Below are 22,987 nucleotides of genomic sequence, written 5' to 3' on the forward strand. Positions count from 1 at the left end.
CCATTCTTTAGAGATTACCTCTCTGGGGCCAGGCAGTAGTTTTCCTGTTCTAATTCCATCTCATTTTGTCTCCTCTGTTTCTCATGAAATTATTGCTGGTGGTTTTGCTATTAACACATTTTGTAACTGGCTATTTTATTGGTAATAAAGTAGGTGACCTGTAACCAAATGAAGAGTCCTTCATTCTGAAGAGAGCAGTCAAGGGACTATCAGGTATTATGTGTGTTTCTCTTAATTAACTATGATAATCTTGGGAAACACAAAGTTCAACTGTAGTGATTGTTGGATGCTGTGAGTTCTTTAATGGAGTTCCTTGAGAATATAAAATACTCAATGTCTGACTTTATTTAGCTTAAAATTTCCTAAAAGCAAAGAATGAGTGAATTAGGTAATTTGAAAGAAACTTCTGAGTTCTGTGATTTATAGATTCTATGTCCTAACAAAAACATAGACGGAAGCCGGGCGGTGGTAACAAACACCTTTAATCCCAGCACTCGGGAGGCAGAAGCAGGCGGATCTCTGTGAGTTCGAGGCCAGCCCAGTCTACAGAGCAAGTTCCAGGACAGGTTCCAAACAGGCTCCAAAGCTACACGGAGAAACTCTGTCTGGGGGGGGAAAAAAGCCATAGACTTTTTTTTAGATAGCAATAATTATTGTGTATCTTGAAATAGAAGTTTTTAAATGTTGCTGTTGCAAAAATATGATAAGTGTTTGAGGAGCTGGATGTAACTCAGTAAAATGCTTGCCTAGCATGTATGAAGTCCTGACTTTTATTCCCCCCACCACATAAAACCAATTGTGGTGCCACATGCTTAGCATCTATACCCAGAAGTAGAATTGATTGACTACAACATTTTCAATTGCATCATTCTAGTTATTTATTTTGTTTTCTGAGGTGGGCTCTCATGTAATTTAAGCTTTCTTCAAACTTGTATGTAGCTAAGGATAACCTTGAATTCCTGATCTTCCTGACTTCATTTCCCAAGTGCTAGGAAAGAGGGCATGCTGGCAGCTGCACCATTTTAAATTAAGGCTAGCAACACAGAAGGGTCCTAGTTTCTCCATAGTACTAAAACTACCTTTCTGCTTTGATAGTAGGCATCCTAGTTGAGTGTACAAGTTCAAGAAGTTTTGGTTGTGGTGGTTGTTTTAGTTTTGCTAGTAAGGCCCTTATTCTGTAGCCCAGGCTGCCCTCCATATACTCCAGCTTATCCTCAAAGAACCTACCTCATCATCTTAAATACTAAGATTGTAGAGATTAAAGACATGCCTGGCTTGATGATGAGTTTTGTTTGTTTAGTTGGTTTTTTTGGGGGGGGGGGTTGTTGTTTGTTTGGTGGTGGTTTTGTTTTGTTGAGACGGGGTCTCACCATGTAACTCTAGCAGGCCTGGAGTTTGCTATGCAGACCAAGCTCACCTCTAACTCAGAGATCTGCTTGCCTCTTAAAGCAGGTGATACCACACTTGGCTGTTAATAAGTTTTTTAAAAAGAGGTCAGAACCATCTTGTAGTGGTTTTTAAATCTATCATTTATATATACCAAATTGACATTTTTTATGATGGCCTTCTGTTGCCTTGTTAGCTATTTGCCAATGCTACACATCTGTTCAGAAGAGTTAACCAGTCAGTTCTTAGGTGTGACATAGCACAATATGTGGTTGTTTGCTTGCTGTATCTATAAAGATTTAGAAACTCTTCATTATTATTGTTACTGTTTCTATTTGGTTTAGGTTTTGTTGTTGTTGTTAGTCAGAGTCTCATTCTATAGCATAAGATGTCCTATAACTCATTATATAGCTCAAGCTAGGCTCAAACTTGTAGATGATCTTCCTGCCTCAGCCTTACAAATGCTAGAAATGAAGGCATGAAAGAGTCCCATTTTTGTTAGAAAGACTGATACCAATCACATGGGGGTTTTTTGTTTTGTTTTGTGGGTTTTTTTTTTTTTTTACATGAAATCTAGATTTTTAAGAAGGAAAACGACAACACATGAAGTAAAAGGTCAACTATTTGGGAAAAAGAAGAGGACCTATCGGATGCTAGAGAGGGGAGTAGGGTTTGTGTGTAAAATTTCCATTATATATGTGTATGAAAGTGGCATAATGAAATTGCATTGTTTTTTATTTTGTGTGTGTATATATGTATATGTATACATATAGATATATAAATTAACAGAAATGGGCTGAGTATGAGAGTAAGAGCTAAACAATGGTAGGCCTGAGCTAATGGCCAAACAGTTTAAATAATATAAGCGTCTGTATTTTATAAGTGGGCTATGGGACTGCCGGGGCTTGATGGGATCCAGAAAGAAAAACTCTAGCTACAGTTGAACACATAGCCAAGTGTGGTGGCCCATACCTTTCTTTAATCTCAGTACTGAGGCAGACACAGGTGGATCTCTGTGAGTTCAAGGACAGGCAGGACTACGTAGAGGGTCCCTGTCTTAAACAAAAAAAACTGGATACCACATTAATCAAAATTACTTGTTTATGGTGCACTTATAGTCTTTAATTCTCATAAGTATAAACTGAAATACATGTAGTAATGTTTGTAACAGCATTGTCCATAACGTCGAAAGCTGTAAACACTAAGTACATGCATACACAGATTGAATTTCAGCCAGTAGATGTGTTGTATACCTTACACACACATAGTAAACAGCAAATATACTCAGAGCTCCTTCATATAAAATGATCTACAGGAGTTTCTACTATATAATAGATACAGGTAAGTATTTGGAGCCAGGCATGCTGCTACATACCTCTGACCCCAGCACTCGAGATAGTAAGACAGGAGATTTACAAGTTTGAGGACAGGTATGTAAAGAATTCAAAGTACATGGTCTCAAAAAAAAAAAAATTATCAAAGCTTTAATAATGGCTATCTAAAACAGTAGCTCCTCAGATTATTTGTACTTCTTATTTTTTGCATATTTTAAAGTGTTTTTTAGCATGTACTAATTTTTCTAAAAATAAACTGTTTACTACCCAGAATTCATCATAATACAAGCAAGAAATATCCACTGTGGGTTTTTTGTTTTTTTTTTTTTTTAAGATTTGATGTCTAAACCAGGCATAGTAGTGCACACCTATAATTCTAGCACTCAGGAGTCAGAGAGGCAGGAGGATTGAGACTTTGAAGTCATCCTGGGCTACATAGTGATTTATTGGCAGGGAGGAAAAGAAGGAAAGAAGGTAGATGGGTGAATGTACACATTTTGTGAGAGTATTTTACACTAGGAGAGCTACCCTTGAGAGACGGCTCATGGAGAGTCTGTTTTTGACTGCCCGTGAAAGGAGTTACATATAATTCAGCTCATCTTCTTCTGCCTGTACTTCCAAAGACAACTGTGGTAAGAACACTGTTATATGCAGATCATTTCTGAAACATGAAAGGGTCTTAGCCCTGTTCGTTCTGAAAATCTAAGATTGGGAAAAAAGCTCATTTGTTGAAATTTGACCACAGTTTTTTTTCTTGGGTTTCAGGAACCAATAAAATCACGTGCTCCACAACTTCATTTAGAGTACAGATTTTATAAACAGCTTGGCAGTACAGGTAAGTCCTTTTATTTTCCTCCCATTATTTAATATACAGCTTAGGTGGATACCCTAAAATAAGTTTATTTGGTTTGCCTCCTTTCCTACACCATTTATCTTCCTGTTTATTGGGTAGGTGATCAGTGTGGCCCACCAAAAGCTGCTTGATCTCTGGTTCCTAGAGGTACAGTTGAGTGGGGGATTGTTAGTATTGTAACCCTGCCCACAGGTCAACCTTTAGATGTTTTTACCTGCTTAAACACACATGCTGTGAGGATTTGAGATTTGTCCCTTTCCTAACTTTATATACCAGAGGAAAAAAGGGAGAAAGGATTGGTCATTTGCATGCTATGCTTTAGAGCTTTGATTGAAATAAATCCTAGAATACAACACAGGTTTACTCATTGTTTTGTTCATTTACAAGAGCCACTTGGGGGCTGGAGAGATGGATCAGTGGTTAAGAGCACTGGCTGCTCTTCCAGGAGACCTACCCAGTTTTGATTTCCAGTACCCACATGGTGGCTCACAACCGTCTGTAACTGAAGTTCCAGGGGATCCCACATCCTCTTCTGGCTTCCTCAGGCACCAGGCACACATATGGTGCACAGACATATGTGTAAGCAAAACACCCACAAATGTAAAAATAATAATAATAATAAAGTAATTTTTTTATTGTAACTGGAAACTAAGTTCTCAGGATATGTGTATAACTTGAGGCTTGTTTCCCTAGCCTGAGAATAAAACTGGTAAGATTTTGTTGTTGTTTGTTTATAAATAAATAATTATACATACTTATTTCCATATTTAGCTAGATCGTATACATTGAGAAACACTGTAAGTTCAGAAGGACACTCATTGTAATTCAGGGTTTCCAGATCATTTCTGGTTATTCATTGTTAGTTCTTCCACCTGATGACTTATTTGCCAAACATGCTTATCTTTAGTCCTTCTAACTTGCCATTATTTCTTCCTGTCCTTGGTTCTTCTCTGACATTTCTGTATTATTTTGTAATAACATTACCACATATGTAACCACAGTAATTGTATGATTTAAAAATTCATAGAATTAGCCAGGCGATGTTAGCACACCTTTAATCCCAGCACTCAGGAGGCAGAGGCAGGCGAATCTCTGTGAGTTCGAGGCCAGCCTGGGCTACAGAGTGAGTTGCAGGAAAGGCGCAAAGCTACACAGAGAAACCCTGTCTCGAAAAACAAAACAAAACAAAAAATCATAGCATTTGATACATACATTTTTAAAAATGGATTGTTCTTTGAAATTCCTTACAGATTCTCTAAGAACACTAAGGCCATGTTGGTTGGATTGTTCATTTTCAGACAGAGTTTCATAGCCCAAGCTAGCCAAGATTCCTGCTGCTCCAGTTTTCACCTCCTAAGTGCTGGGATTGTAGGTGTGCACCACCACACCTGCTTCTCAGTTTTTGCTTTTGGTGTGCTTCCTAGTTGGATAATGTTGATTTGATCTAGTTTGATTTGGTTTGGTTGAGACAGGGCTTTACTTTGTTACCACAGCTGGCTTGAAACTTACTGTGTAGCCCAGTCTGGACTTGAACTCAGAGTAGTCCTTCTGCCTTCGCCTCCCAAGTACTAAGATTACAGATGGGAATCATAACACCTGACTCATACTGTTGTAAGTCTCAAAAATTTCAGGGTGATAACTGTCTTAGTGTAGTTATGAAAAAAACATTTATATACATCTCACAAATCTAAGGCATAAACATTTCTGATCCAACCCAACAGATGTTTGAGTGGGCATGGGGAAGTGACCAGGCCAATTTCCAATATTTCTTCTATAATTCCTTCCAGGTAGAGCCACCACAGAGGGCCAATTTTCTCTTGTTAATATGAAACTAAATGGCCATGCATAGTGGTACACATCTGTAATCCTAGCAATATTGGAGACTGAGGTAGAAGGATCACTTGAGCCCACCAGTTTGAGACCACAGCATCTGTGAATGCAAAACAGAACTAGCATCTAGGTCAGTGGTAGAACATTTATCTGGTAGGTGCAAGGCCCTCTGTTCAACTGTGGGGAAAATTCTTTGTATGAGAATAAAATCTGTGCTGTTGGAGTCATGCTCTTTCTAAACACAAAACACTGTAGTCTAGAGGTTTGGACATTCTCTGTAAAGAAGCATTACACAGAGAACATTAGAGAAAGGGGTTTACAAAAATTGCATTACAAAATTCCAAAAAAAGCAGCAAAGAAAAACTAGAAGCCCTGATATTGGTATGTCTGTTTGCTGCCAGTGAGAATAGGAGGGCTCTTCAGGCCAGCTCTCACTGTCTGGAAGACTGACTGACTGTTGGTTTTTATCCAACAGTTACATCTAAAAGTTACAACATCTTCTGCATTTTATTATTTTTATTTGTTGGTTTTTGGTTTATTGGTTTTTGGTGTGTAAGCTAGAGTTGATGTTGTGTATCTTGCTTTATTGCCCTTCACCTTATTTTTTGAAACAGTGTCTCTCAGTTAACCTCACTATTTTGGCTAGGCTAGCTAGCTGGCCAGTGAGTTCCCTATCACTAGAGTTATAGACAAGCACTTCATCCACTGAGAGTTACCTCTGCAGCATCTTCTACATTTTCTGTGAAATTCAGTAGTGTTTCCTGTCTTCCTTTTTACTTTTGAGCTTGCACATTGACTTCTTTCTTTTCACACATTTATGTGTGGGGGTGTTTTGCCTGCATGTATGTATTCATACCTTGTACATGCCTGGTGCCAGAAGAGGGTGTCAGATTTCCTGGTAGTGAGTTACTGACAATTTGTCAGCTGCCCAGTGAGTGCTTGGAATCTAACAAGGGTCTTCTGAAAAAGCAGCCAGTACTCTTTACTGCTGAGCCATCTCTCCAGCTCCTTTCTTTCTGTTGTTGTTTGTTGATTTTGATAGTACCTTGCTGTGTATCCTAGGCTGGCCTTCAGTTTTTCTGTGTATCTCAGGCTGTTCTTGAACTTTGAAATCCTTCTGTCTGCTTCCTGTGTGTTGGAGTTACAGGTGTACAACTCTGCCCAATTTTACCCAGTGCTCTTAAAATAACTGGAGTGCATGTTGTCTTCTTGTCTGTAAGCCAGGGAGTGGTGGTGCACAACTTTAATCCCAGCACTCGGGATGCAGAGACAGGCGGATCTCTGAGTTCGAGGCCAGCCTGGTCTATAGAGCGAGATCCAGGACAGGCACCAAAACAACATGGAAAAACCCTGTCTCAAAACAACAACAACAACAACAACAACAAAAATTCTTGTCTGCAACTAGCAAGTGGCCAGGTTTTTCCAAGATGAGGAGAACTTTAGGAATGTTTGCAATTTGCCCTAGAGCAGCGGTTCTCAACCTTCCTAATGCTGCGACCCTTTAACACAGTTCCTCATGTTGTGGTGACCCCCAACCATAAAATTTTGTTTCTACTTCATAACTGTAATTTTGCTACTGTTATGGATTGTAATGTAAAATATCTGATATGTGACGCCCCACCCCAAAGGAGTTGTGACCCACAAGTTAAGAACTTCAACCCTAGAGCAAGAATCACTTTTTAATTTTCTTTAAAACCTTTTTAGATTTATTTTTATTTTATGTATATGAGTGTTTGCCTACATAGATGTCTGTGCATCATGTGTGCCTGTTGCCCCCAGAGGCCAACAGAAGGTCTTAGATCTGCCCAAACTGGAGTTTATCAAATAGTTGTGAGTTACCATGTGGGTCCTGGGAATCAAACCCAAGTCCTCCAGAAGAGCAACAATTGCTCGAAACTGCTGAGCCATCTCTCCAGCCCCTTCTTTTGAATTTTCTTAATAAGTAATTGTCCATCTGCTTGATTTCCACCATACCATTTACTATTACTTGAGGTGTAAAATTCAATGTTGGAAACTAAAAGATATTTGGAGTTACCCATCTTGATTCAAAAATCTGCCCTTTTATAATTTTCATAGTGCACACTTGGTTTTCATCTCAGCTGTTTTGTGCTGCTGTTTACCGTGCACCTCTGAGTCTACTTTCAAGCCAGATTTCTCCTCTTTATTAAAGCCTTTTTATAATTTATATTTGTGTAATACAGTATACAGATAACTTAGTGTTGGTACACTAGCAAGCATGGGCACATGTATAGAGAACATTCACACACATAATATATAGATAGAGACACAAATATTGTAGTGTTTTGACGATGATCCGTGGATTGGTTTGCTTGGTTTATTTGGGGGCGGGGGTGGCTAAGGATTGAACCCCAGTCCTTACAGATGCAAAACAAGCTGCAATCCCAACTCCTCCCTTAGCTCTTTGACAGCTGTTTCTCATAGTTGGTTTTGAATGCTTTTATAGTTACACTCAGCTGAAATGTAGCTGGAGTTTTCCTGTGTCCCACCCATTCCTGCAGCCTCTGGAGCCCAATTAAACACACAGAGGCTTATATTACTTAAAAACTGTATGGTCTGTGGCAGGCCTCTTGCTAGCTAGCTCTTATATCTTAAATTAACCCATTTCTATAAATCTGTACTTTGCCACATGGCTTGTGGCTTACCAGTACCTTTACATCTTGCTTCTCCTGGCGGAGCTCGCAGCGTCTGCCTTGCCTCTCCTTTCTCTTCTTGTCTGTCTGTTTGGGTTTCCCGCCTGCCTCTAAGCTGCCTTGCCATAGGCCAAATGGCTTTATTTATCAACCAATCAGAGCAGCATATATTCACAGCATACAGAAAGATATCCACCCCATGAAACCTATAGATTTTTTTTATACAGATAGCATTTTATAGTTGCAATTACTTTTAACCATCTAGCCCTCTCAAATACCTTTTTATTTTATTTCATCATCACTAAATACTAAAACATTGTTTTTGTTCTGTATTATTATTGACTGTCTTTAAATTGTGATAATTTGTGTTCTCCTTGAGAGTGAGATTTGCCTGTTTACCTTTATATCTCAAATACACACACACACACACACACACACACACACACACACACACGGTTTTGTTTGGTTTTTAAAGACAAGTTTTCCCTATGTAGCCTGGCTGGCCTGGAAGGGATAAAGATCCACCTGCCTCAGGCTTCCTAGTGCTAGGATTAAAGGAGTGTACCACCACCACCACACTCTGCTTAAGGATTTTTTTTTTTTTTTTTTTTGAGCTAGGAATGACCCAGTAGTTAAGAGCACTAGCTGCTCTTCCAGAGGTCCCAGGGTCCACTTATATGGTAGTTTACAACCTTCTATAACTTCAGACCTAGGAGATTCTGATGTCCTTGTCTGGTCTCTGCAGGCTCTGCATGTATACATGAGGCAAAACACCAATATACATAATAAATAAAAAGGAAAAAAGGATTTAAAGATTCGTTTTTAATTGTGTATAGGTGTGTGTGTGGGGGGGCTATGTATGAATGAGTACAGATATCCAAGAAGGCCAAAGGTATTGGATCACCTAGAGCTGGAGTTACAGGCATTGGTGAAACACTCAGTGCTGGGAATTGAGCTCAGGTCCTGTGGAAGAGCAATACTCTTAAGCAGCTGAACCATCTTTCTAGCTTTCAAGTGTATTTTAAGGTCTGACATCGTTGAATCACATGATGGGTAGTCAGTATTCCAGTGGCAGGAAAAAGTTAGGCTTATTCAACAAGTTTGTCTTTTTATGTTTTTACCAAGTTACTAATAAAAATATTCCTTTAGGATGACCAAAAAAGGGGAAAACGTGTTTTGAAAGTAGATGAGTTAAAAGAAGATACACAAGATTTCAGTGTCTCACCATAAATATGTTCCTATCTTATAATCATAAGCATTTGTTCCAAGTTTTGGCTGCACTTGTGACTCTTTAGTAGGTGTGAGCAGCCAAAGCACATACGCTTCTGTGTTCAGAACTGAGGTGTTGTCGCAGCCTTATAAATAGATACATTGTGCTCACCAGTGCTTTACTATTATTTATCATAGGCCTGTGATGTATAAAATATTTGGATATTTTAAGGGAGATTTTAAATTTTCTTTGTTTCTTTGATTTGATTTTTTAATGTGTGCGTTTATGCATGTTCTCATGTATTTGTGCACACATGTATGTGCAGGTGCAAATGTATATGTGTGGGTGCCAGAGGGTGACATCTAGAGAATCTGGCTAGTTACCTTGCTCCAGGAAACCTCTGTCTCTACCTCCTGAGGGCTGGGATTGCAGCTAGATCACCATGTCCACCTAGTGTTTATGTAGTCCTAGAGATCCAGACTCAGATCCTTATCCTTCACAGCCATCCACTTTACCCACGGAGTCATCTCTTAAGCCCCTGTATTTATTTATGTATGTATGTTAACATTTTGATTTTTTGTTTGTTTCATTTTTGTTTTTTTGAGACAGGGTTTCCCTGTGTAGCTCTGGCTGTCCTGGAACTTGCTCTGTAAACCAGGCTGGCCTTGAACTCAGAGATCTGCTTGCCTCTGACTCCCAAGCATTGGGATTAAAGGTGTGTGCCACTACCACCTGCTGCTTTCTTTAATTTTTAATGACTACTTTTGGTTTTGCTATATGCCAAAGAGTTCTCTAAATATAACTTAGCCTCTCAAATACTGGGATTGTAGGCATGGACTACCATGATAGGCTCCTATGTTGTTTCATTTAACACCCCGTGTGATAGGTTGATTATCAGATATTTAAAGAGTAAGAAAATCAAAGATGAAATGTTATTTTTAATGATTCTAGAAAAATTATTGAAAGAAATATATGGAGATAAGATTTTGCCAAACAATATTAACATGGTACCTTTTGTGTAATCAGAGGGAAAAATACATATATACAAACTTTCTTTCAAGTGTCTGAAAAGGCACAAGTTATAGCACATACCTGTATTCTCATCACTTGGGAAATAAAGATCAGGGTACATAGAAAGTTTGGAGCCAACCTGAGCTACATGAGACTGTCTGACAGAAACCATAGCAAAAGCATCTAATTGAGAGCCAGGCCTGTTGGTACCTGGCTGTCATCCTAGCACTCAAAAAGTTGGTCCAGGGAGATAATGATTTCCAGGACTGTGTTAGCAAGACATCTCAGAAGATGGAAGACCCATTAGAAAGAAATGGGATGCCTTCTTCCGACCTCCAAGAACGTTGGGGTTCAGATGTACACACCCAAACACACATGTATACAAATAATTTAAAAGTAATAAAAATTCACCTTTTTAAGAAAAATGGGTCCTTTGGCTTGTGTGGCAAATGATTTATCCTGTGTGACCTCTTGCTGTTCCCCATAATAATGCTTTTAAACAGTAACTTTGACATATTTAGTAAAAGTACTAGAGTAACTTACAGTAAATTCCCTGCACTTGATTAGGCATTTGGTTAAATTGATGAGCTCTCAGCTTGCAAACACTTGGAGCCATGTTTTACTTCAGGGAACTGTAGCTTCTGTCTGTACGTACATTTGTCCTTTTCACACTCATCCTGCTATCACTTGTGCGAGTAGTTCATGATTATTTGTCTTCAGGAGCAAAAAAGAGATATGAATTTCAAATTCAGGGTATTTGGGTGGAGTATCCTAATTACTTCTATAAGGACTAAGTAAACAAGATACATTCTTTTAATCTGTTATGAGTTCAAAGCTGCCAAAAAATTCCATTGAAAAAGTTCTGGAATGTAAGCGTGTTCCAGTAGGAATTTTGTGTAGTTCTTATTAAAAGAGTTGAATTATAGTAGCTATCACTTTTCAGATCTTGAAACATAAGTGGCCTGTAAATAACCAAAGAATTTTTTTGTGCTCTTTAATATCAAACCAGTGTACAAATAGTATCTTGTCCACTCTCAACAATTTCAGCTCAGTTAATATAGCTATCTAAACCTACTACTCTGCTACCTAAAAAGGGAGAATGAAAGGGTGTGTGTGTGTGTGTGTGTGTGTATAAAACTGTATATAAAATCCTGGGGGGGGGAATAATATTTACATTTCAGAAAAATATCTTAAAGAAAATTTTAATCTCTTCACTAACTCCTGGGCTCAAGGGAACCTCCTGCCCTAGCCCTCCTGAATAGCTGAGTCTTCAGGTGAACATAACTATACCTGTCACCTTAGTCTTTGTATGTATGTATTTTCATTAAATATTTTCTGATTTAAAAATTAAGATGTGTTTATCAATGGAAAAAAAGGTTATACTTTAAAAAGTTGGCAGTCTTTAAACTGTATTATCTTGTACAGATTTGAGAGTAAAACACAAATGGGATAAAAGGGGGTCCTGGCTCATTTCATGTCAACCTGATACATGCTAGAGTCATCTGAGAGCAGAGAACTCCAACTAAGAAAATGGTTTTATAAGACAGAGCTGTAGGCAAGCCTTAGGGCATTTTCTTAATTAGTGATTGATGTGGGAGGACCTAACTGTAGATGGTGTCACCTCTGGGCAGGTGGTCCTGGGATGTTGGTGGTTTTTTGGCTCTTTTTTGGGGGTCCCGCCATCCAGCTCCCAAATAAAACACACTCAGAGCTTATTCTTACTTATGAATGCTGGTTTTAGCTTGGCTTAGTTTCTAGCCAGCTTTCCTTAACTTAAATTATCCCGACTACCCTTTTCTTGTGGGCAAGGGTGACAGTTCTTACCTCTGTAAATCTTAGTCTTATCTGTGGCTTGCTGTGTAGCTGGGTGGCTGGCCCCTGGAGTCTTCCTCCTCCTCTGGCTGCTAGATCTTAGATCTCTCCTCCCAGTTTTCTTCTTCTGTATATACTCTCTGCCTGCCAGCCCCGCCTATCCTTTCTCCGGCCTTGCTATTGGCAGTTTTTTATTAGACCATCAGGTGTTTTAGACAGGTACAGTAACACAGCTTCACAGAGTTAAACAAATGCAACATGAACAAAAGTAACATACCTTAAAATACTTTTCTACTGTACTGGGTTCTGTAAGAAAGCAGGCTTAGCAAACCATGAGGAGCAAGACAGTAAGCAGCCCTCCTCCTATAGCCTCTGCCTCAGCCATACCTCCAGGTTCCTGCCCAGTTTGAGCTCCTGTCTTGGCTTTCTTCAATGTGATTCAGGATAAGTAAGCCAAATAAACCTTTTCCTCCCTGGCTTAGGGTTTCTATTGCTGTGAAGAGAAACCATGACCACAGCAAGTCTTATAAAGGAAAACATTTAATAGGACTTAGAGTTTCAGAGGTTCAGTCCATTATTATCATTGTGGGAAACATGGCAGTGTATAGGCTGAGAGTTCTACATGCTGATATGCAAGCAACAGGAAGAGACTGAGACATGGCCAGGCTTGAGCATCCAAGACCTCAAAGGGCACCCCTACCCCCAGTGACACACTTCCTCCAACAAGTCCTCACCTCCTAAATGTGTCATTTCCTATGGGCCTGTTAGGGCCATTTTTTATTCAAACTACCACACTCCCCAAGTTGCTTTTGGTTATGGTGTTTCATCATAGTAATAGTAACCCTAACTATGACAAAGATGTCAGTAAGTTCAATGTTGTCATTTAAAACAATTAAAATACTGAAAAACTGAAACAAGGATAATAATGCTGGACAATAAGTTTCCCATCTATGGGCTGCTTCATCCACGTTCCCTATAGTAAGGTTCTGCCACTGTAGGGCTTTGGTAGCAAGCCAGCCACAGGGCCACTGGTTCCAAGGCTTTTTGAAAAAACTCTGGGACTCTCACAGTACTGTATTTCACGGCATTTAGCTGTTGGGATAGCATCATCATCAGATAACTAAACCAACCAAAGTTGTCACAGATCACATCAGTTTATAGGTATCTCTTTTAGAACATTAGGATTTCAAGGGTGACAGTTCTTTATAAAGAAACCTATTGAGAAACAGTAAGAGTCATGTGTGAGGTTAGGATCTAAAGTTAGCATAAAAGGTGAAAAGTACAGATAATCAAAATTAGTCTTGGAAATCTTCAGTTTTCTTTAGAGTCCCTTCTGACTGGGTTTGTGTATGTGCTCATGATCAGTGGATATGTTTAATGTGTATATATGCTATACATCAGTATACAGCTATATACACTGTGTACTTTGTGCAGTAGTACAAAGTTTATATAGCAGCAACCACGTTTGCAAAATAACTTGTAGTAGTGTTTTAGTTTTGTAAACTTTCCTGCCCACACATGCATGATTAAATTTGTTGTCCCTTTGCACATCACACGTGTCCTATATTTTACTAATTTCTTTTTTCTTTTTCCTTAAGGCAGGATCTTACTGTATTATTCTTCTCAGAGAGTTCCATACTGGCAGAGCCTGGTGTGTCTTTCCTTCATTTTTTTTCTCTTTCACTCTGTAGGAAGAAGATCTATAGTATAGTACCTGTCATATAATGAGCACTTAAGAAACCTTGAATAAAGAGGAGACAGATGAGCAGTATATGTGTGTAGATGTAACCGTCTTGTTAAATAAGAAACACAGAGCCAATGCAGAGATGAAAGCTCAAGAGGTCAGAGTAATAGCTAAGCCCTAAAAACCTTACCCTTCACTGCCGCTCCTGTCCTTCCCTCCGCAAGAGTGCTACTTCCTGTGTATCTGTCTTTATATAGACTTTCTGTTCTGCCTTCTCATTGGTTGTAAACCCAACCACATGACCTCCTCATCACTGCCCATCTATACAGACCTCCAGGTCTTCTATGGTTGGTATTGAGATTAAAGGCGTGTGTCTCCATGCTGGTGGTATCCTTGAACACACAGAGATCTGCCTGTCATGTGATCCGGATTAAGGGCGTGTGCTACCACTGCCAGAGTTCTGCTATGGCTTGCTATTAGCTCTGACCCCCAGCCAACTTTATTTATTAACATACGAATAAAATCACATTTCAGTACAAATAAAATATCACCATATATGTGTGGAGTTGTCATCACTGTTTTGATTGCAACTAATTCAGCTTTACTAGAGGACTGTAGGGACATGTCAGGAAACTAAAAAAGGAAAAATACCCATACCTTGAGGAATTGGAGCAGAGAGCTTGGGAAACCTCTGGAGATGAAAAAAACTGCTTTGTCTCTGGCTTTCTGTCTAACTTTTCTTGTCTCTACACTCTTTCTCATCTTTCTCCTTAGTTTTTTCTGCTTACCTGCCTCATCTCCCTCTCTCTCCCCTCATTACCAGCCTTTTCAGCTTCTTCTAACATTTGGTAGAAGACACCATCTTGACAGCCAGAATTACTTCTAAATTTAAGCACCATCCAGGGTTGGCTAGAGTTTTTTGTTTTGTTTTGTTTTGTTTTGTTTTGTTTTGTTTTTTCTCTTTGAGACAGGGTTTCTCTAGGTAGCTTTGGTGCCTGTCCTGGATCTCGCTCTGTAGACCAGGCTGTAGCATGAATCTTAAATGGTCTTATTAATAAAATCAAACCTGGAGCCAGGTACTGAGGTGAATGCTGGAAGATCAGAGAAGCAGAAAAAGCCACAGCCACCTCACCTCGCCAGTTCCTCAGCTGATCCTGTTTTTTCAGACTGGAAGCTTCTGTGTCCTCATCCAAATGGATCTCAGCTGAACTGCTGCTAAAAGCCTGAAAGCTTAACCAGCCTAGTTCCTAGTTTTCATGCCTTATATACCTTTCTGCTTTCTTCCCTCACTTCCTGGGATTAAAGGCTTACTTTCTGGGATTAAAGGCGTGTGTCACCATGCCTGGCTGTTTCCAATGTGGCCTTGAACTCACAGAGATCCAGAGGGATTTCTGCCTCTGGAATGCTAGGATTAAAGGCATGAGTGGCACCATTTTCTAGCCTCTGTATCTAGTGGCTGTTCTGATCTCTGACCCCAGATAAGTTTATTAGAGTGCACAATATTTTGGGGAACACAATACCACCACACCAGGCTGACCTCAATCGAACTCACAGAGATCGGCCTGGCTCTGCCCACCTGAGTGCTGGGATTAAAGGTGTATGCCACCACCGCCCGGCTTGCTAGGGTCTTTATGTCCCAGCTTCAGCTGATGGGTGGATCCAGTTTAGGTTAGCTTTCTAGTCCTTATTTGATAGCTTTTTCAGGGGTTATGGGATCCTATAGTCACCACCACACAGCAAAGAACAAATTTTCTAAGACTATAGCTTAAAAACTGTGAGAAAATGGTTGACAGTATGACAAGAGAATGGTGGAGGGGGTTTCACAGAAAAATTATCATTTTATTTTGTATACATAATTGTTTTTCCTACATATGTGTATGTGTACCACATGTGTGCCTGATACCCTTGAGACTAGAAGCAAGAGTCAGATCCCCTTGAAGTTATAGACTGTTGTGAGCTGCCATGTGGGGTGATGGGAACCCATCCCAGATCCGTCTGACATGGGTGCTAGTTACCAAACTAAGGTCCTTTACAGGATTAGTATATATTCTTAATGGCTGTGCCATCTCTCCTACTCCAACATATAAATTTTTTAAAATTATGTTTATTATGCAAATTATATATTATTGTGTATAATAAATATTATGTTTTGTTTAGGGGTGTGTATATGTGTGTGTTAATTACTTTTCTGTTGCTCTGATTAAACACCATGACCAAGACAACTTATAGAAGGAAGGGTTTATTTTGGGCTTACAGTTCCAGAAGGGTGAAAAAAGCCCATCACCAGTACAATGGAGAAGCATGGCTATAGGCAGAAATGGTTGCTGAAGCAGCAGCTCAGAGGTCATATCTCAGATTGGAGGCAGGCAGCAGAGAATGAACTGGTACTGGCACAAGTATTTTAAATTCTCAAAGCCTACTTCCAGTGACATACTTCCTCCAAATTCTATCCTAAATCTATCCCCAAAGTGCTACCAACTGGAGACCAAGTATTGAAAATGCTTGAGTCTGTGGGGACATCTCAGTTCAGACGTGTGTGTGTGTGTGTGTGTGTGTGTGTGTGTGTGTGTTTACCATGTGCATGTGGAGTCAGAGGACAAGTTGTAGGAGTGAGTTCTCTCTTTCTGACTTGGGGGTTCCAGTGATGGAACACAGGTTATCAGGCTTGGCAACCTATTACACCATCTCACCACCTGCCTTAAGACATTTTAAACAACCATGTGGGAATAGGATGCAGCTAAATGATAGGGTCCTTGCTCATCATGTGCAAAGCCCTCATCCTAGCTCATGCAACCATGAAAGAAAAAAAGGGGAGAATAGGAGGGGGCACTACTGTGTAGTGTCATGCCTTAGGACAGTGAGTACTCCCAGAAAGCTGCCCTTTCAAGACAGACCGTGTTCACCCTGTTATTGGTAAAGAATCAGCTTAGGAGAAGCAAGTGTTTGTCAAGAGAAGCAGTTTTCTTCTTGAGTTGAGGTTAACACTTGACTGTCAAACTTTCCTCCTCTGTGGCTTGCTCCTCTCTGCTTGAAATACATAATCCTCATATAAAAACAAAGAAAGTACAGTCCTGTCTTCCAGGTTAGATATCTGAGCTTTTGAATATCTTTTGCAGAAAAAGCAACACTGCCAATGCCACAGTTACTCTGCTTGGGGAGCAGAAGCTAAATCTACATGTGCATGAGTTGATGAGTCAGCAAGAACCTGACATTGCTCTATGAAAAGCTGCTGCGAGTTCCAGTAATAGTGGGACAAGCTTCAGAGAAATCAATATGTGGCTGTCTTTTCTTGAGAGAGTGGCAGGAGCTGATGGGGAGGGGACAAAGAGGAGAGATCCCAAATCTCCCTATGTTGTACAGAAAGACAGGCATTCACTCTATGACTCTTTCTACCCGATCTGAACTCTGTATGTGGCCCAGGCTGGCCTCAGACTTGTTATCTTCCTGTTTCAGTCTCAAGAGTGCTAAGATTATACCATATTAACTCAGAAAGAATTGTAAACCAATGTTTAAAGAACATTGATGTGTTTAAGTCCAATCAGTGACTGATACCTGATGCTGGGGATCGAGGGTGGGGGTGGGGATGTGAGGCAGCAGGAAATAGGGTTGTTTTATTTACTGAGCTCAAAAAGTTATAAATCACTTATTTGGTACTAATTATTTGTTTTTAATTTTAAAAATTATTTTTCATGTATATGCCTTTGAGTGTATTTATATGCAGCAAATACATGCAGAACCCCTTTGAGGTTAGGTGAGGTGTCAGATCCTTTAGAACTGAAAGCTTAATTGAGGTTGTTTCTAAGTTAAATACCAGAAAATTTTGAAGTTGGTTTTGTTGAGTTAAAATAGCTTAAAAGAGGGCTAGAGAGATGGCTCAGTACAGTTTGTTCCCCCAGAGGACCCAAGTTCAGTTCCCAGCACCCATGTCAGCTGGCTCCTAATGTGTAACTCCAATCCCAGTAAATCCAGTGCTCTCTTCCTGCCTCTAAGGGTACTGTATAACATGATGCATTGGGCATACATGCCAGCAAAACAGCTGTAAAATAAAATGAGAGGAATTAAAGATGAAAAATGAGTTTGGCCAGATATGGTGGCATACATCTTGACTCCCAGCTCTGGAGACAGAGACTGGCATATTTCTGTGAGTTCAAGGGTAGAGTGGTATACATATAGTAAATTTCAGGCAAACCAGGGATATGTAGTTGAGATCCTGTCTAAAACAAACAAAATTAATAAAATAAAAATTAATAAAATTGATATATCTTGTCTACAGCAAGAAAGTCTGGATTTTAAAAAAAAAATAGTGGTTCTACGAATTCCCACCTGTCAATCCAGGAATGAAACAACATGGCATGACCCTTTATTAACTATGTTAATCGGCCAAAGAAAAGAACTGATATCTGAGACCCAACACTATAGGATAAGGATGAATTCTGTGATTATATATACCATGCGGCTTGTCAGTCTGGAGACCCAGAAAAGCTGTCAGTGTGGCTCAATGTAAAAATTATAGGTAACTGATCTAAAGTGACTTGCTCAGGTGAGTGGAACAGTCAAGTCCTAAAATCCTGACTTCTACCTTCCAAGTCTTGGTCTCAGGCTTTTCTGCTACATCACATCTACTTATCTGTGATCTAAATTCATAGACTTTAAGAGTGGTGGCATGATCTCTGGGTCACATTACCTTGACAGGAACAAAACCTATTGGTTTCACTACCATATAAGTATATAAGCCCCAATGACAGTCAAAAACACTGATGATTAGGTTGATGGATTATTGACACAAATGATTAAGAAAAATATTTTGCTCCTGTCTAAACTATAAAGCATTATTTATAGTAGACTTATATAATACTGTAAGTGAGATTCTCTGATTGTGACATTAAACAAATTGCACAAGAAGGATTCTCCTGGTTTTGAATTATCAGTAATACTTTAAATAAAAAGAAGAAAAGACTCCTTCAAACACTCATGACTGAGTATAAAAGGTGTTAACTCCAGTGTGAGGGCAGTAAGTACCCCTCAGCTTAGTCCCCAGGTAATAGGACCACAGCAGTAACTGTTGAATGCAGGTCCAGGACTAGAGACAAAATAGGATTTAGAACTCCAGCAGTTTTGCTTTATATACTGTTAGATTTGGATCTGAAATGTTCTGCCAAAGCTCATGTTTTAGGGCTTGGACACCAGCTTGTGGTGGTATTGGACAGAACCTTTTGAGATAGCACAGTCACAAGGTGATATTGGGACACTTCCTTTTTCCCTGTCATCACTTCCTGGTTGTCATGACATGAGCAGCATGTTTCTGCCTTGCCACAAGCCCCAAAGTGTTAAAGCGAAACCTCTAAAACAGAGTAAACATTTTCCCCTTTTAAGTTGTTTTTCTCAGGAAATTTCCAACAGTGAATTGAAGCTGACACATGTGTAAAATGTTGAAGTATATATACTCCTTGACTTGTCATTTAATCTTCAAAGAATTTACATTCAAAACTTGTTTATATAAATGCCAAAAAAAATAGTGCTGGGGCTGTAGCTCATGGCTTAGTATACCAAAAGACCTGAGTTTGATTCTCCAGCACCTCATAAATAAATAAATAAATAAATAAATAAATAAATAAACAAACAAACAAATAAATAAATAAGTGAGTGAGTAAGTAAGTAAGTAAAAAATTGAGAATAGGGGCTGGAGAGATGGCTCAGCGGTTAAGAGCACTGGCTATTCTTCCAGAGGTCCTGAGTTCAATTCCCAGCAACCACATGGTGGCTCACAACCATCTGTAATGAGATCTGGTGCCGTCTTCTGGCGTGCAGGGATATGTGCAGACAGAGCACTATATACATAATAAATAAATAAATCTTTAAAAATAAAAAATTGAGAATAAGGTTTTGTTTGGTTTGGTTTGGTTTGGTTTTTCAAGACAGGGTTTCTCTGTATAGCTTTGGTTTTTCAAGACAGGGTTTCTCTGTGTAGCTTTGCGCCTCTCCTAGAACTCACTTGGTAGCCCAGGCTGGCCTCGAACTCACAGAGATCCGCCTGGCTCTGCCTCCCAAGTGCTGGGATTAAAGGCGTGCACCACCATCGCCCAGTGAGAATAAGGATTTTTATTTTTTAGTATTGTATAAATGTTTGTCTGGATTCTTTCATTTGCGAAGGCTAGAAATCCCATTTCAAACTCAGATAAGAGACTTTGTTGGTTCACAAGAGTGAGAAGTCAGAAATATAATGTTCAGTTTTCCAGGTACCCATTATTTGAAAATATTACATGAAAGATTCCAGAAATAAACTCTTCTTCAGTTTTAAATTGCACACTATTTGAATGGAATGATGAAATTGTGAACTGTCTTGCCCTAGATATGAGCTATTCCTTTGCCCAGCTTATCCATGCTGTATGTACCTGAACCCTTATCCTTTAGTAACCATCTCCATGAGTTCTACTGTTACGATATTATTACATTGTCATGTTATTTCATAGAGTTCCTTGGAGATCTATCTCATCTGTAAAATGGGATTATCAATAAATTGCTTTTATTTTTCTTCATAGGATGAGTGAGATTCCAGTGAGATAGGAATGAGCTTCTTATTATGGAAGACCAAGGTAGACAGAACCAAAATAATGTATTATCTATAAATGGATAGAGGCAAGGCAGAAAGAGATGGGTGTAATCAAATTTCCTTTGCATATTAGACCCTCAGATAATCTTTGTAGATGGGATAGGTAATATGATTTTTTTGTTATAGTTTAATTAGTTGTTTCTTTTTTTCAGACAGGGTCTTCATTGTGTTTAACTGACCATGAACCTGTGATCCTTGTTCTTCCTTAATAGCTGAGATTGCCAGCCTTGCATGCAAGCTCAGTTCTGCGGGTGTTTAGAGATTAAAGACCTTTGAGTGTAGCTTTTAGTGCTGTTAACTAAAACGAATAATTTTGCTTGGATGTTCACCTATTTAAGGGAATAGCACAAGGTAAACTATAAATAACCATCATGGAAGAAAGTCAAAGTGTAAAAGATTGCAACCTTAAATTACTTTGAATTTGAATCTTTCCAACTGAGGCTTGAGCCCAAAAGAACGTTTGGTTTGGTTTGGTTTGGTCTGGTGTTTTTGAGACAGGATTTCTCTGTGTAGCCTTGGCTGTCATGGAACTTGCTCTGTATGACAGGCTGGCCTCAAACTGAGATCCACCTGTTTCCGTCTCCTGAGTTCTGATAAGGATGGAGGATGGGATCCATTTAGTTTGCATTCCATATACATTTAAAATCTGCTGAGTTTGTATTGCTCTTTGTTTGTGTGTGTGCATTTTAGCATCTTAAGGTAAGCATGTGTTCCAAATAGAAACTCATATCATTTTTCATCAAATTGCATTTGTTAGTTAGTACTCCTTTTCCTCAAATCAGCTAAATACCTGGACCAGTGATAGATACTGATGCAAAAATATTAACATACATAGTTACTGCCTTCAGATAGTCTTCTGTTGATAGGGAAGACATACATGAATAGAGACAATATAATAGGAGTTTGGCATGTTTGTCAGGAAGATGAATCTTCGTCAAATGTTGCTGCTCTTTGGGTAGCCTCATGTTTCCTTTCATTCCTTCCGAGTGCTCTCTAGAATTGTGACTTTTCAGTTGTTCTTGTTCACATGTGTGTTAGGAATCAGTATCTCTTAGCTTTCAGGGTACCTTTTGAAATCCAGTAGCTAGTAGTCTGTCATTATAAGTCAAGCACAGGGCTGGAGAGCTGGCTCAGTATTGCACAGCATGTGCAGCTCTTGCAGGATTTGAGTTCAGTTTTCATCGAGTGCCTCATAACCACTTATAACTCCAGCTCCAAAGGATGACACCCTCACAGACAGATAGACAGACACGCACACACACTCTCTTAAAAGAAAGGGAATATTTTTTTTAAAAAATTCTTAGTCTAAGCATGGTGGCGTACACCTTTAATCCCAATACTGAAGAGATGGAGGCTGGTGGATCTCTGTGAGTTCAAGGCTAGCCTGATCTACAAAGCAAGTTCCAGGACAACCAGAGCTACATAGAGAGACCCTGTCTCAAACTCCCCCTCCCCCCCAAAAGGTTTTGTTTGTTTGTTTTGGTGTTAGCTACCACTGAAAAAATCCATTTTATCATAGGCCTTGTTTTAATTCCTTTATTTAAGTAAAAATTTAAACCTGCTCAAAGGTTCATAGGCATGGTGAGCGTGATTACCTAATAGAAAAGCTGTAGAAGTTCAATCTCTGTGGTTTAGAAATGTCAGGATTATTACTCATCTCATGCCTTTCCTTACTGCTTCTTCTGCCACCAAACAAGTTTGAGCTGGTATTAACAGTACTCTAGCTCCCAAGAGGCCTGTGAACATGATGATTGTAAAACACTTCATTATAGGAAAGACAGAGTAATCCTAATTCCTTAGTTCTCCGTCAACTGTTTTTATTATTACGCCAGCATTTTTAGTCAATTTATATGTAAAACAGATTCATAATATAGACTTGCATTATTCACAGCCAAAGAAATTCTGTCCTTTTTAAACACACACACACACACACACACACACACACACATTCATCTTTGTACCAGTACATTGTTTCTGTAAAGTTACTCTGAATTTTAAAGGTTACATTTAATTCCTGCTTGCTTTCTTCCTCACTGCCCTCCTTTCCCTTTCCCTACCGTCCTTTTTTCTTTTCTTTTTTGCTTTTTGAGACAGGGTTTGGGTCTCACTATGTAGTCTTCACCGTGTGTACCTCGTGGACAGTCCTCCTGCTTCTGCCTCACAGTGCTGGGATTGGAGGCATACACCATACTTTGCATTGTTTTCTTAAAGCTTAAACTCTTTGAGTACTGAGATCTATAGTGGCTAAAACATTTGCTGTGAACGCCTAATAACCTGTTTGAACTGAATGGCTCTTAAAACAAAGTAAAGCAAGGTTTGTCAGGGTCTTTATGCCTGTCACAGTGTTCTCTAACTTGACTTCAGAAATAGTCACTGATGATATGTACTTTCTGAAAATCAAATTGCATTTCTTTTTTTTTTTTTTTTTTTTTTTTTGAGACAGGGTTTCTCTATGTAGCCCTAGCTGTCCTGAAAACCTGTGTGGACCAGTATGACCTCAATCAATCTCACAGAGACCCACCTGTCTACCTCCCAAGTACTGGGATTAAAGACATGTGCCACTACGCCTGGTTTGTTTTTTTTTTTTTTTTTTTTTTTTTTTTTTT

At 39.2% G+C, this 22,987-nt stretch overlaps 1 protein-coding gene across 9 annotated transcripts in view; it reads left to right on the plus strand.

Moving 5' to 3' along the window:
* The window catches only part of Csnk1g1 (casein kinase 1 gamma 1), a 161,213-nt gene that overhangs the window by 73,772 nt on the left and 64,454 nt on the right, over positions 1 to 22,987 (plus strand). For all 9 annotated transcript variants that reach the window (XR_009380266.1, XR_009380267.1, XR_009380268.1 and 6 more), the window contains one exon: positions 3,486 to 3,555. Coding sequence is in view for 5 of the 9 variants with exons in the window: in XM_059268134.1 (XP_059124117.1) it covers positions 3,486 to 3,555 (70 nt within the window). In the remaining 4 variants the exon portion in view is untranslated. The remainder of the gene's footprint in view (positions 1 to 3,485; positions 3,556 to 22,987) is intronic.

This window comes from Peromyscus eremicus, chromosome 7 (genome assembly GCF_949786415.1).
Source record: "Peromyscus eremicus chromosome 7, PerEre_H2_v1, whole genome shotgun sequence".
NCBI lineage: Eukaryota > Metazoa > Chordata > Mammalia > Rodentia > Cricetidae > Peromyscus > Peromyscus eremicus.